Source organism: Anomaloglossus baeobatrachus, chromosome 4 (genome assembly GCF_048569485.1).
Source record: "Anomaloglossus baeobatrachus isolate aAnoBae1 chromosome 4, aAnoBae1.hap1, whole genome shotgun sequence".
NCBI classification, from domain to species: Eukaryota; Metazoa; Chordata; class Amphibia; order Anura; family Aromobatidae; genus Anomaloglossus; species Anomaloglossus baeobatrachus.
The window spans coordinates 607,835,599-607,852,207 of record NC_134356.1 but is presented as its reverse complement, the minus strand read 5'-3'; the positions used below and the strand labels follow the sequence as shown (position 1 = coordinate 607,852,207).

At 45.9% G+C, this 16,609-nt stretch overlaps 1 protein-coding gene across 2 annotated transcripts in view; it reads right to left on the bottom strand.

The window, feature by feature from the left end:
* Positions 1–16,609, bottom strand: part of KCNIP3 (potassium voltage-gated channel interacting protein 3) — a 248,401-nt gene that overhangs the window by 183,269 nt on the left and 48,523 nt on the right. For both annotated transcript variants that reach the window (XM_075346186.1, XM_075346187.1), the window contains exon 2: positions 5,004–5,169. In XM_075346186.1, coding sequence (XP_075202301.1) covers positions 5,004–5,169 — 166 coding nt within the window. The remainder of the gene's footprint in view (positions 1–5,003; positions 5,170–16,609) is intronic.

Here is a 16,609-nt window from a genome sequence, read left to right as displayed (position 1 = left end):
AACTCCCATTTCCCCTAAAAGCTTGCAGAATCAGAATTCTGATGTAAAAGCTTTGATGAATTTGGCAAAAAATGTTGCATATGTTTGTAAATGGATACTTTGCCCTTTATACTGGGCTCAGCATAAATGTAATTCCCCGACAATAGCAACATTCATGCAGCCCCTCATAAGAAGACTGTCACTACCATGTTTCACTTATGGCACCATATATTTAGAAAGATGAATTTAGAAAAATGCATGGTGCCTACAGTGAAACATGATGGTGGCCGTGTCCTTCTGTGGGACTGCATGAGCGCTGCTGGTGTCGGGGAACTACATGACATTGATGATATCATGAATTTACATATGCTCTGTATTGAAAGAGAATAAGATCCCATCACTCCATGCCCTTATTAGACATTCTCTTTTCCAACATGAAAATGATTCATAACACACATCAGTTGCATTTCTGAAGAAGAGCAAGGTGAAAGTGATTCAGTGGCCAAGTGTCTCCTGATTTGAACCCATCTGAACACCTGTGGGGAATTCTGAAAAGACAAGTTGTCATCGCTCTCTATCCAGGCTCTGAAAGAGGTCATTCTTGAAGAATAGAAATAGATAGAAGTTGCAGTATATTGCCAATTTGTTCATTCCATGCTGTAGCATAGCTACTGGGAGGTCGAATGGGCAGTTGACTCGAGCCCCTGACTTGGAGGGGCCCACCCTAAACTGTATCAGGGTGAGTAGCATGCCAGTATAGTTAAACTTTGTGTCTCCCTGCGCTACCGCTCTCTGTTCTGTAGCCGCAAGTCATTTTATGCCTGCAGAATAGTGCATGTGGGGGCTAGGATTGGGCTATGATAAAGTGTAGGGACTATTGAATGAGCATCATACAGTTTGGGGGGCATTATACTGTGTATTGGGGATCTGTGGGGGCATCTCTTTGTGTATAAGAGAGCTGTGAGTACATCATACTGTGTAGAGGGGAGCTGTGGACCCTTCATACTGTGTATAGGGGAGCTGGGAGGAAAATCATACTATGTATAGGGGAGCTAGGTGGAAATCATACTATGTAGAGGGGAGCTGGGTGGAAATCATACTATGTATAGGGGAGCTGGGTGGAAATCATACTGTGTAGAGGGGAGCTGTGGACCCTTCATACTGTGTATAGGGGAGCTGGGAGGAAAATCATACTATGTATAGGGGAGCTGGGAAGAAATCATACTATATAGAGGGGAGCTGGGTGGAAATCATACTATGTATAGGGGAGCTGGGTAGAAACCATACTGTGTAGAGGGGAGCTGGGTGGAAATCATACTGTGTAGAGGGGAGCTGGGAGGAAATCATTCTATGTATAGGGGAGCTGGGAAGAAACCATACTGTGTAGAGGGGAGCTGGGAAGAAACCATACTGTGTAGAGGGGAGCTGGGAAGAAATCATACTGTGTAGAGAGGAGCTGGGAGGAAATCATACTGTGTAGAGGAGAGCTGGGAAGAAATCATACTATGTATAGGGGAGCTGGGAAGAAATCATACTGTGTAGAGGGGAGCTGGGAAGAAATCATACTGTGTAGAGGGGAGCTGGGAAGAAATCATACTGTGTAGAGGGGAGCTGGGAAGAAATCATACTATGTATAGGGGAGCTGGGAAGAAATCACACTGTGTAGAGGGGAGCTGGGAAGAAATCATACTGTGTAGAGGGGAGCTGGGAAGAAATCATACTATGTATAGGGGAGCTGGGAAGAAATCATACTGTGTAGATGGGAGCTGGGTGGAAATCATACTATATATAGGGGAGCTGGGAGGAAATCATACTGTGTAGAGGGGAGCTGGGTGGAAATGATACTATGTATAGGGGAGCTGGGTGGAAATCATACTGTGTAGAGGGGAGCTGGGAGGAAATCATACTGTGTAGAGGAGAGCTGGGAAGAAATCATACTATGTATAGGGGAGCTGGGAAGAAATCATACTATGTATAGGGGAGCTGGGAAGAAATCATACTGTGTAGAGGGGAGCTGGGAAGAAATCATACTATGTATAGGGGAGCTGGGAAGAAATCATACTATGTAGAGGGGAGCTGGGTGGAAATCATACTATGTATAGGGGAGCTGGGAAGAAATCATACTATGTAGAGGGGAGCTGGGAAGAAATCATACTGTGTAGAGGGGAGCTGGGTGGAAATCATACTATGTATAGGGGAGCTGGGAGGAAATCATACTGTGTAGAGGGGAGCTGGGTGGAAATGATACTATGTATAGGGGAGCTGGGAAGAAATCATACTGTGTAGAGGGGAGCTGGGTGGAAATCATACTATGTATAGGGGAGCTGGGAAGAAATCATACTATATAGAGGGGAGCTGGGTGGAAATCATACTATGTAGAGGGGAGCTGGGTGGAAATCATACTATGTAGAGGGGAGCTGGGTGGAAATCATACTATGTATAGGGGAGCTGGGAAGAAATCATACTATGTATAGGGGAGCTGGAAAGAAATCATACCATATAGAGGGGAGCTGGGTGGAAATCATAATGTGTAGAGGGGAGCTGGGTGGAATTCATACTATGTAGAGGGGAGCTGGGTGGAAATCCTATTGTGTAGAGGGGAGCTGGGAGGAAATCATCCTGTGCAGAGGGGAGCTGTGGGGACATTATACCGTGTATTGGAGATCTGTGGGGACATCATACTAAATCGAAGGGATCTGTGGGCCCAACATACTGTGTTTAGAGGAGTTGCGGGGACATCAACTATGTAGAGGGGAACTGTGGTGACATCATACGTTGCAGAGGGGATCTGTGGGGACAGGTGGGCTTGTACGGGTGGGGGGGCATATCTTAGGTAACATTTAATAATGTTAAATGGACACCTATTGCTAAAGGGGCACTCAGAGTATTGTGATTAACATAGTTGTAAACATGGTTAACTGGTTAGCCGCCCACTCAGAGGTTTCCAACCCCAGAGCTGAAGCCCTAGTTATGCCTATGATTCCATGCCAAGAAGAATAGGTAAATACAACAATGCCATTTAGACAAAGGTACAATACATGTTAGCCATGAGATATAAATGCATAAATCCCTGCATGGTTATACTATATATATTGCATATGTCCACACATCAAAATGTGTTTATTATAGTGGTATAATAATGGTGGTGGTACAGATGAAGCCCTGCAGAAATGCACCCCTTGATAAAGCGAGCAAACAAACACATGAAACGCTCGTCGGTGTGTGTCTGCCGGGCTTCCTCTGTACCACCACCATTATTATACCACCATAACCTCAGGTAATGCAGTGCTTGTATTATACGAGCACCCTATATGGGTTGAATTTGTATCTGCATTCCTAATCTTAACTGATGTACACTATATGGTCTTGGTTTGCCCCATTTGCTGCTGCACCAGCCACTTTGTATATTAATTATATATTTGAGATGTTATGACACAACTTTTGTCATTATATTGTCTATTTACATATTATCTTGACGTACTTTGTATACGTAGTATGATTTAGGACTACGGTCTCAACACTTACGTGTTCGTCACACCAGACGAGCTATCAAGCGATGCATCATCAGGGTCACGGTTTTCGCGACGCACATCCGTCATCGTTTGCGACGTCGCTTCGAGTGACACCTCCGAGTGACGCTGAATTGGTCACAAATCGTGAGTCGTGTACTCGTCGCTTATTTTTAAAAAATTGTTTATTTTTCATGGTGCCGGTTGTTCATTGTACCGGGGCAGCACACATCGCTCCGTGTGAGACCTCGGGAACCATGAACACAGCTTACCTGCGTCCCGCGGCATCCGCCGGCAATGCGGATGGAAGGAGGTGGGCGGGATGTTTACGTCCCGCTCATCTCCGCCCCTCCGCTTCTATTGGCCGGCGGCGGTGTGACGTCACTTTGATGTCAAACGTCCCTCCCCCTTCAGGAAGAGGATGTTCGCCACCCACAGAGAGGTTGCTCAGCAGGTAAGTATGTGTGATGGTAGTTTAACGACTTTGTGCGACACGGGCAGCGATTTGCCTGTGACGCACAAACGACGGGGGCGGGTACAATCGCTCCTGCAATCGCACGATATATCGTACCATGTGACGCCCGCATTACTGTGTGTCTGTCTTTTTTGTGTGCAACTCTTTTAAATGTATTTAATAAAATTTGTAATTTTTATGCCATAGCTGTCCATCTTGTCCTCCCCTTTAAGGACAAGAAGAATAGGTGCTGTCCTTAAAAATAATGAAGATTATATTATTAACCTTACTTTCATGTTATGGGTTGAAAACATGTTCTATGAAACCCAGTCTTATTAAAATTTTGGAAATTTTTCTTGTGTTCTGTAAGATATAGATTAAAATGTCTATGTTTAAAAGAGGGTGTACTCATTTATGCTGAACACTGTAGAATACGTGCTATTCTGCTGGATATAGTACATTTTAAAGATGTAACCTCTTTGCTGACAGTAGACAGACAGAACAGCTGGGATTCAGGCGCTGGTGCGCCCCTGCATCAACTAACAAGAGCGATGTTATGAAAAAGACCTACACAGGTCGAAACGTCCCTTGTGTCGCCTTTTTCCTGTTTCCTCACCTGTCCGTCACTTGTCTGTTTAAAATAAAAAGCCAAATTGCATGAAACGCTTTAAAGAGTGCGGTGATTTCCATACAGAAATACTATGGGGGATCTTGCATCCCATCTACCAGCACCTACACATCTGGAAGTGTGCACACTAAATTATTCCCAATATTACTGGACAAATCCTTAATGCACATTGCGTGTGGTGTGAGGATTCCCAAGTCTGCAGTTACATGGAGGGACTGCAGACATTAGCTTATAGTTCTTGCCTTTAAACAACACTCCAATGTATGTTTGGTGCACTGTGCAGCGGGTACAACTCAACACTATATGAGCAGATTTCCTAGACTAGCGCAAGTGTCGTTATTCCATTCATGATATTTGACAGTCTTGAAATAGTCATATTTCGCACTCCAACACAAGAGAGAAGCATTTTGGTTGAACATGTGAGTTTGGGTACCTGGACCTTGTGTTGATGTACTGGACAGAATCCATTTAACCAGACAACATTTCATCAGAGTCCTACGGGTTAAGCGAGGCTTCTGCCACTTCACACCGTCCTTCTTCTCGGGAGAAGTTTGGCCAGGGTCACCAAATAGACTTCCATCGTTTTCTTTAACATCATCCTAAAAAGAAATGAAAATAGTAGTGAACTAAAATAAGAGGATGTTTTATATCCATCGCTATCATTTCATTAAAAAGGGTTGTCCACTGCTTTATATTCATGATGACCTAACCATAGGATAGGTCATCTATATCAGATCGGTGGTGGTCCAAAAATCAGCATCAGCTATTACCTACCACCTATGGTGGTAGCCAAATGTAAACCAGGTACAGTGTTGACCACCACAGCGCTGTACACGCTGTGTAGTGGCTTCTCCTGGGTACAGCAGATCAGCTCCGGTGTTCAGTTTCGTACTCTCTTTACATCTGCAAACACCTATACAATGTCAAATAGAATTCAAGGCAGTCCAAAACAGTTTCGGACTGGCAACTGGAGAAACCGACAGTAATACCAGGCCTGGCTGCGGTTACCTGCATTGAACTCCGGAGCTCTCACCTGAGCTCCGGAGTTCAGCCCGGCCTGTCTGCAGCTGTCATGAACTGAACCACAATCGCTGGGGAATCAATCGTCGCTCGCGGTTCAGTCTGCAAACCCTGGGTTCAATCCAAGCTGCAGGCGAGAGCTCAGGTGAGAGCTCCGGAGTTCAGTGCAGGTAACTGCGGCCAGGACTGGTATTACTGGATACTGAGAAGAGATAAGCTGCGCTCTACTACTGAAGGAATCGGTGCTCGGGAGAAAAAAGTAGTCCAATATTATAGAAAACCCCGGCACACAGATGGAGAAAAAGAGAATATCCAGTCAAAGTTGCTTTTAATATGCTGGTGTTTTATTCGTGAAAAATTCCATAACAGTCAGTATGTGGCATAAAGGCAAAGTGAGGTCCAACGTTTCGGCTCATATGTGAGCCTTCACCAGGGACATGAAATGCCGTATAATATAAAGGAAGAGTCCTGCACACACAATGTATGAAGAAAGATAATGTAGGTTATAGGAAGAGCACAAGGCTATTAAGAATCCGAGGTTCAGGATGGAGTCAGGATAGGGGATTGTACAGGCAGTATTATGGACGTGATGTGTACCATGTAGGGGCTCACAACTAGAGGATGCAGTAAAGGCTAATGCAATAGATTATGAGGATGGGTCACATCAGGAGAGGGAAGCCTGAGGATTGTACTTCGTGGCCATGTAATAGGGGAATTACCCCATGTGTATAACAAGGCTAATCAGAAATGGTATACAGACCGAAGGTAATCTGGAATGCCTATTGCAGCATGTAGTCAGAGTGAGGGCTCCCTCACTCTGACTACATGCTGCAATAGGCATTCCAGATTACCTTCGGTCTGTATACCATTTCTGATTAGCCTTGTTATACACATGGGGTATTTCCTCTATTACATGGCCACGAAGTACAATCCTCAGGCTTCCCTCTCCTGATGTGACCCATCCTCATAATCTATTGCATTAGCCTTTACTGCATCCTCTAGATGTGAGCCCCTACATGGTACACATCACATCCATAATACTGCCCGTACAATCCCCTATCCTGACTCCATCCTGAACCTCGGATTCTTAATAGCCTTGTGCTCTTCCTATAACCTACATTATCTTTCTTCATACATTGTGTGTGCAGGACTCTTCCTTTATATTATACGGCATTTTATGTCCCTGGTGAAGGCTCACATATGAGCCGAAACATTGGACCTCACTTTGCCTTTATGCCACACACTGACTGTTATGGAATTTTTCACGAATAAAACACCAGCATATTAAAAGCAACTTTGACTGGATATTCTCTTTTTCTCCATCTGTGTGCCGGGGTTTTTTATAATATTGGTATTACTGGATATTCCTCAGGTAGCCAGTCCGACACTGCTCTCAAATATAAAAACAACCAAACAAGCTATATTTCACAGAAGAGTAAGCCCACTAAAAATATATAGTTTATTTGTAATTCATCAAAAAGACACATTTTTAAACACATCTAATAAAAAGGGAATATGGCAATTAAAGATCAGCACCATCCTCCCAAGGAGACATGATAAGGCCCAGAGCATGCGCACATATAAAATGAATCAGCGGATGTACACCCAGATTCAGTGCCCATGCTCATGCTTTATCATGTCTCCTCGGGCCAGTCACGGCAATCAATCACAATGCGGGAGGGGCGTGCATAATTTGAGGATGGAGCCCGACTAGACCATGACTGACCCTAAGGGGTACTTTGCACGTTGCGACATCGCTACTGTGATCTCTTCGGGGTCAAATCGAAAGTGACGCACATCCGGCGCCGGTAACGACGTCGCAATGTGTAAAGAATAGATGCACCAATAAACGATCGCAAAAGCGTCGTAAATCGGTGATTTGTGTAGCGTCGGTCATTTCCATAATTTCACTGCAGCGACAGGTACGATGTTGTTCCTCATTCCTGCGGCAGCACACATTGCTGTGTATGAAGCCGCAGGAGCGAGGAACTTCTGCTTACCTGCCTCCACCGGCTATGCGGAAGGAAGAAGGTGGGCGGCATGTTTATGTCCTGCTCATCTCCGCCCTTCCGCTTCTATTGGCCACCTGCTGTGTGACGTTGCTGTGACGCCGCACAACCCGCTCCCTTAGGAAAAAGGCAGGTCGTCGGCCAGAGTGACATCGCAGGGCAGGTAAGTCCGTGTGAAGCTGCTGTAGCGATAATGTTTGCTACGGGAGCTATCACAAGATATCGCATCTGCGACGGGGGCGGGGACTATCGCGCTCGGCATCGCTACAATCAGCTAGTGATGTCGCAGCGTGCAAAGTACCCGTAAGGCAAGCACCAACCCATGACTGAAAGGGAAGGTATCTAATGCATTCAACCTGATCATAAAAAAAGTATTGGGTTTTTTTTAAAGACAAATATTGGGAACTTGTGTTTGATAAAATCATGTTAGTGATGCATATTTCATCACTAACAAGACACTGAGAGAGTTTAATATCGAAAAAGGACTTGACAGGTTCCCTTTAAAGTAGTGCAATACCCCTTCAATTGTTCAGGGCTGGTTTTAATTATGTATAGTTGACATAAATCTATAAAGACACATCTGCATGTTTTTCTCACTATCTGACATGAAATCAGAATAAACCTTTCCCGTTTTAGGTCAATTAGGAACCAAAATTATTTATATTTGCCAAATGCCAGAATAATGAGAGAGAGAGGATGTAAGGCATTTTTATTACTTTCTGCAAAGTCAAAAGTTTACACACACTTAAGGGCACTTTACACACAGCGACATCGCTAGCGATGTCGCTAGTGAAAGCACCCGCCCCCGACGGTTGTGCGTCACGGGCAAATCGCTGCCTGTGGCGCACAACATCGCTAAGAACGGTCACACGTACTTACCTGCCTAGTGACGTCGCTGTGGCCTTCAAACCACCTCCTTTCTAAGGGGGTGGTTCGTGCGACGTCACAGCGACGTCACTAAGCGGCCGCCCAATAGAAGCGGAGGGGCGGAGATGAGTGGGCGGAACATCCCGCCCACCTCCTTTCTTCCTCATTGCCGGCGGCTGCAGGTACGGTGATGTTCCTCGTTCCCGCGGTGTCACACATAGTGATGTGCGCTGCTGCAGGAACGGCAAAAAACCTGCGTCCTCCAAAAGTAACGATAATTGGGAATAGAACGACGTGTCAACGATCAATGATAAGGTAAGTAATTTTGATCGTTAACGGTCGTTCGTACGTTTCACACACAACGACGTCGCTAACGAGGCCGGATGTGCGTCACAAATTCCGTGACCCCAACGACATCTCGTTAGCGATGTCGTTGCGTGTAAAGCGGCCTTAAGAGTACTATGCCTTTAAACAATATGGTACAGCCCATATGATGATGTCATGTCTTTGGAAGATTCTGATAGGTTTATTGACAACATCTGAGTTAATTAGAGACACACCTGTGGATGCATTTTAATGCATACCTGAAACATAGTGTTTCTTTGTGTAGCATCATGGGAAAGTCAAAAGAAATCAGCCAAGATCTCAGGAAGAGAATTGTGGACTTGCACAAGTCTGGATCAACCTTGGGTGCAATTTCCAGATACCTGAAGGTGCCTCGTTCTTCTGTACAAACAATTACACACAAGTACAAACAAGATGGGAATGTCCTTCATACCGCCCAGGAAGGTGCTTTGGTGGATTGGTCTACAGTGGTGGTGGACTGGGGTGCTCTGAGACTCGCAGCACAAGTAGAAATGGAAGTAACCCAGTGGGAACTGAGACTGAGCTTGAAACTACTGTAAACAAATTGAATAACTTGGAAGTTATGTGCCCACTATCTCATGTGTGAAGTTGTTGCTGAGGAACGTTACTCGTTAAGTAAAGAGTTGTTGTTTAAGATGAACTGGTGGTCTCCTGAATCATCATCCGGTCCTGGCTAGCCGAAAATAGTGGCAGCATCTGGCCTGTGCGGGCAAGCGTCCCACACGTCACAAGCCCACACACTCAGCATGCAAGGACCATGTACTTTATGTTCCATGCCAAAGCATCTGGAGTAATTTCCTCACCTACAATTACCATCTTGCGACAACATACAATATTGCATTGAATTATTTTTTTGTGGAAATTGGAATCCTTAAAGGAGTTGTGTGATCTTGTGGTTAAAGTCTGCAGTCACTCTATGGGACTGCTGGACTTATGAATCTTTACAGCATGCACACCACACACTGTCAAGATTATCTGGTGTTGCTGGCAAGAGCAAGTGATCCCATGACTGCAAGTATACAATTTTAATACTTCTGACCACATTTAGACTCAACGTGCTTGGTCATGTTCAATTCACTGGCTGAGCACGTCTAGTCTTCACATGACCACCTGTATGGAAATTGCACACTTGCATTCATGTGACTCCTTTTGCAGTGTACAAAGCAGAATCCTGACAGCGTGCGGTGTGCAAGCTGTAAAGATTCAGACGTTTGCAATAACATTGACTGCAGACTTTTATCAGAAGCGAGAACATCCCTTTAACAAAATGATTTTAACGTTGGCAACTGTTTTAGTTACCAAAACTAACAACTGTAACTTCTTTTTTTTAAGCACAGAAGTTTTAGAACATTTTACCATTATTTCTATTGTTTTTCGTGTTTACTTTTCTTAAGAGCTTGAAGGGTAATGTGCTGAAACATAATCCTTACTTTACTATTTATTTAGGCTACTGTTATGATGTAGCAGCATATGCCGTAACATCTGGCATGATCAGACTGCCCCAGGGCACCACAGGGGCCGCTCAGGTTCATCAATTTTAGAAAAACTAGATACTGTAGTTTCTTTGATCTCTGGCATTGGGAAGAAAGATCTGATGTTCTGTTGCAGCAGAAATTCCTCTTTGTACCAGGTTGGAAACATCCCCCCCAAATATAATTTCCATGAATATGCCTAACAATCATAACAATCCCTTTATTTCCATTGTTACCCAGTAAATTGCCCATATTGTAAAGAAAGTTGTGGCTGTGTGTTGTTGACGGAGACAAAAAGGTCTTATTACAGCACATAGTAGTCAGTGAATGAATGGTGAGGGTATCCCAAAAACCTGATATGAGAAGCATTCTTCTCTGGTAGGAGAGGACGGTGGGAGGGTCAAATTTGCATTAATAGGTTTAGGGTACTTTCACACTTGCGTTGGACGGCTTCCGTTGCTATCCGCAGCCTTGAGGAATTACGGTAACCGTTGCAGCAAACCGTTATATTCCTCATAGACTTCTATTATCTACAGATAGCAACGGATGGTCTTGCATTGCATCCGCCCCGCGGCGCATCAGTTGTTTTGACGCTGACCGTCAGTGACCGTTGGGCAGATGGAACGCTGCATGTAGCGTTTTTCTGCACTTGGCGGAGTGTCAAAAAAACGCAACCTGAAGGATTCCGTCGGCGTCCGTTGTTTTTATAATGGACGCCTATGGTGGCGGATTCCGTTAGAATCCGTCATTTTGACGGATTCCGTTAACGCATACGTCTTTACACACCTGCGCATGCTCAGATGTGTAAAGTCAAGGAAAAAAAATCTATAACGGATTGCGTTATTTTGTACGATCCGTAGCATCCGTTGTGCCACTATATGCAACGCATCCGTTACATCCGTCACACAACGCAATGCTACAGATCCCGTCCAACGCAAGTGTGAAACTAGCCTTAAGCGGGCTTTACACGCTGCGACATCGCTAATGCGGAGTCGTTGGGGTCACGGAATTCGTGACGCACATCCGGCCGCATTAGCGATGCCGTTGCGTGTGACACCGATAAGCGATTTTGCATCGTTGCAAAAACGTGCAAAATCGCTAATCGGCGACATGGGGGTCCATTCTCAAATCTCGTTACTGCAGCAGTAACGAGGTTGTTCCTCGTTCCTGCGGCAGCACACATCGCTGCGTGTGACGCCGCAGGAACGAGGAAGCTCCTCTTACCTGCCTCCCGGCCGCTATGAGGAAGGAAGGAGGTGGGTGGGATGTTACGTCCCGCTCAGCTCCGCCCCTCCGCTGCTATTGGGCGGCGGTTCAGTGACGTCGCTGTGACGCCGCACGGACCGCCCCCTTAGAAAGGAGGCGGTTCGCCCGTCACAGCGACGTCGCCGGACAGGTATGTATGTGTGACGGCTGTTGTGCGACACGGGCAGCGATTTGCCCGTGTCGCGCAACAGATGGGGGCGGGTACCCACACTAGCGATATCGGGACCGATATCGCAGTGTGTAAAGTAGCCTTTAGTGTGAAGATATGGGGTCATCCACAAGTTGCTTTGCAGCAATATCCTGCATACAATTCCACTGTGTCCCAAAGGGGACAGAAGTCGGTTAGCAAACATTATTCATAGCCTTTGCTCTCATAGATAATCACTAATTTCACATGTAAGTTGCTGAAATGTAATATGATACTGAGGAGCCGGTACCCAAAGACCATTTGTATCCAGAATAAGTACCGTAATACTGTATATCTGTACTACTATTGACACGTTCTTCCACTTTATTATTATACATGTGACTCTGGTATTGTAGATTTGGTGTTCTAACCCGAGACCCCAACTATATACCTTCTACCAAGTCAAGATTCAAGACACGTACAAATTAGTGGCGTCAGTGACCAGCTCAAAAAGAGATGAACCCCCCATACTAACTGGTATAACGCTCAAAAGAGTAACTAGAAAACAATATATCTTATTATATATTATAATAATTATTATTATTATATCTCTTATCTCCTCTTCCCACAATCGCGTACAAGATTTCTCCCGTGCATCCCTCATACTCTGGAACGCTCTACCTCAGCACACCAGACTCTCCCCTACCATGGAAAGCTTCAAGAGGAACCTCAAGACCCACCTCTTCCAACAAGCCTACAACCTACAATAGCCCTCAGTCCAGTAGACCACTGCGCAACCAGCTCTGTCCTCACTTATTGTATCATCACCCATTCCCTGTAGACTGTGAGCCCTCGCAGGCAGGGTCCTCTCTCCTCCTGTAGACTGTGAGCCCTCGCGGGCAGGGTCCTCTCTCCTCCTATACCAGTCTGTTTTGTACTGTTAATGATTGTTGTACGTATACCCTCTTTCACTTGTAAAGCGCCATGGAATAAATGGCGCTATAATAATAAATAATAATAATATATGCGGCCAGAGCTACCAGATCAAGTAACCTAAAAAGGATTAAAATATATACAATTTTTATTGGGATAAATTAAAAAACACACATGACATACAATAAATATAATAGAGGTTACAAGGAGTAGATTAGTACACCTCAAGTGGGAGAACAACCAAATGGCAATGGTGATTCAAAGTACATACAGTACAGTGCAGGTCAAATGCATTAACAAGTGACTGAATAGATGTTTAGATACAAGTAATCAATATAATATATCGGGCACAAGAAATCCATGTATTTATCGCCTAATGTGACCATATAGTGCACAACTCACCCATGTGGAAGTTCCCACACGCAGCCCAACGAGCGTTTTGCGATATTCTTTCTCAAGGGAGTAGTCTTATATACCTTCTACGTTTTACCACTCCCATCATCAAGCAATTATCACCAACCCAAAAAACCCCCCGATAACTTGGTTTAGATAAATTTGGCAGCAGAAGTCATTTACTACCAAACATAATAGTTTTTTAGACATAAAATCATTACCAATATGGAGTGGGAGGACCTTTGTAGCTTCAAGCTTTCATGATCACTAAATAACTCAGAAGACCATAATTACCATCAGCAGCAATCCTCACTGGCTCAGGAACGCTATAAAAACCAAAGGTTTACTTGCCAATAACCAACTCCCAGCAACATCACACCCCTTTGCCAAGATACCCCAAATTACAAGACCAACTAGGAATAGTTATCCCCAAGTTGAGGGACCTATACCAACAGTGAGTCATCTGGACCAATTTGATACAAACTTAAAGAACCTTCCCAACTACCTAGTGTCTCTTGAGCGACAATGATAATCCACTCCGTAAAACCTTTTTTATATACCCCATAACCACTTCTGCTATGAAGGAAGGCATTCACGCCGGGAGACTGCATGTACTGGTGTGACTTTGGGTGGGGTGCGGGATACTTACTGGTTTCTTCAGGCTGGTGTCCATCACCCCGCTGCCGGTCCTCATCGTAGAGAAAATAATAACTGACGCAACAACAGAATTTACTTTGCAACCAAACTTGTTCAGTTTATTCTTCACACTGTTATGACAGACATGGCCTCACTTCTCATGGTTCTGATTCTACTGTGTCAGTTGTACTCTTTCTTGACCTGTCCCCCGCTATCTAGGAACTCATCCTCAAGCTGCCAGGTCTGCATCTTTATTCCCCCCTTTCCTTACACCTTCGTCCGCTTCTTAGCCCCTACGGTTTCTTTGGTTACACGACCCTCTATGCCTATCCGGGTGAACTGTAGGTTTCGGACCTCACAAAGTTACTTCAGGGTTCCCTAGCTGGCCCTGATATTGTAGCCACATCTTTGTACCGCCCCCGTGTCAGCGGCCGAACCGCTCGGATCCGGAACCGCGGTGGCTCGAGGGGTCTCCGGTCCCGGGAGTTCGTGCAGACACTCGAGTTTGAAAAAGGGAGTATGTACAGGGGAGTTAGAAGTTTGTGATGCCACCCATGGTGCGTGGTGAGGTGGAGTACCACTGCTGCTGTTGGGGAGCCTGGTGGCGGTGGTATGGCAGCAAGGTGTTTAACCCCTCCGTGGGTAGGGGGTTGTGTGCCACAGGGCCCGGTGATGGCAGTGAAGGGGTACCGTTGGGAAGAGAAAGGGTTTCTGCGTACTCACTCAGTCCAAGAATACTAACACCGACAGCTTGTAAACCAGAATTCTGAACACCGCTGCAGCCAGGAGGGAGCACGCTTGCATCCGTGCCCTTGGTGTTGCTTGATTGCCTGTGACCTTTTCCGTGGCACCTTCTCACTTTTGGACCCTATAGTATGGAACTAATCGGGTCCCGCTCACCTGTATGGCTAACGGAGTGAGCTTGCTCTCAGGGTTCACGTTTGGGATTTGATAGACTGTGTTTCTGGGAAAAGTCCTATCCCATCGGTGCACTAGTACCCCGATTTTGGAGCGGGTGAGGGATGAATCTTGAAGATTTCACCCCCGTCGGGTAAATTACCAGGACGCTTGAAGCTACTCCAGCCTAGGGTCCGCGTACCCCATCGTGCCCTGGCCCCTGCCCGGAGATGGCTTAAGGCCGCCGGCTGCCCTCCTCGGCAATCCATGCCCCTTGACACGATCCCCTGCGACCAGGGTTCCAGCTCCTACCAGGCCAGGCCAACGTCTGCCACCTAGGAGACTTTAGGAGCCCTGCTCCTCGCAAGTGACCTCTCCCTCTCCGAGAGTCACGCTCTACCTCCTACTCCTTCCACTCCTTTTCACTTCTCTTTTACTTCTCCTTTCACTTTTTCACTTTTCTCTACCAACCCCCCAAGTGGGCGGCCCTATTCCCTTCAGGCCCCCAATGGTGTGTCTGGTGGGTATGGTGTAAAGTGTTCCTAGGGTTTTGACTGGCTCTGATCTTAGCAACACCAAAGAACAGGGATCCATAACCAAGGAGGATTTGATACCGCGCTGAAGGGCAGGTTGCACAATACCCTGTGACGACCTGATAGGCCAGGGCATCACATCTTCTCTTACTCAAACTCTATTCAGAACTGGCTCCCCATGTGGCGAGCACCACTAGCCAAAGCACTTTCCACCTCTCACTCCTCTACCTCTGCAGCCCTCCCACTAGGTGGTATCTGCTGGCAAACAGTCCCAGCTCTGCTACATCGGGAACCTACACTGCGCTGGCAGCATTTATTTATTAACGCACATTTATAACAATCAACACCATATGATACATTTAGTATAAAACAACTTTCGCAGTACAGGTAGATAGCATAGAGCATAAAACAGAGTAGGAACTCGACCACCTCTACAACTACACATGTCTCCCTACCCTACAAATCATCATCAAGTCAACCTTGACCCACTACCTGTGATAAGGCTTGGGACCTCTCTTTTCATAGAAAACTGGAGGACAACCAATATGGCTACCTTTATGTGTTTCACATGGATTATCATTTGGCTCCACTGAGTCCAAAATGATAAATTGAACTAAATAGGCCAGAGAGGTGGATGCCTCACTAGATAGATTGAAATTATAGCCCCTGTGGGAATGGAAGCCATATTAATTGTTAGCCAACTTTTCCAGAAACAGAGAACAGTGCTGTGCAAAGGTTTTAGGCAGGTACGGGGAAAAAATTCGACAAAGTAAGAATGCATAAAAAATAAAAATGTTGATGACTGATTAAAGAAAATATAAACTAACAAAATTAAAAGTGAATGAACAAAAGAGAAATCTAAAGCGGGCTTTACACGCTGCGACATCGCTAATGCGGAGTCGTTGGGGTCACGGAATTTGTGACGCACATCCGGCCGCATTAGCGATGCCGTTGCGTGTGACACCGATAAGCGATTTTGCATCATTGCAAAAACGTGCAAAATCGCTAATCGGCGACATGGGGGTCCATTCTTAAAAATCGTTACTGCAGCAGTAACGAAGTTGTTCCTCGTTCCTGCGGCAGCACACATCGAACGAGGAAGCTCCCCTTACCTGCCTCCCGGCCGCTATGTGGAAGGAAGGAGGTGGGCGGGATGTTACGTCCCGCTCATCTCCGCCCCTCCGCTGCTATTGGGCGGCGGTTCAGTGACGTTTCAGTGACGTCACTGTGACGCCGCACGGACCGCCCCCTTAGAAAGGAGGCGGTTCGCCGGTCACAGCGACGTCGCCGGACAGGTAAGTATGTGTGACGGCTCTGGGCGATGTTGTGCGGCACGAGCAGCGATATGCCCATGTCGCGCAACAGATGGGGGCGGGTACCCACACTAGCGATATCGGGACCGATATCGCAGTGTGTAAAGTAGCCTTAAGTCAAGTGAACATTTGGTGTGACCACTATTGATGAGCGAGCATTAAAATGCTTGAGTGCTCAATACTCGAACCGAGCAGATCAGACACTCG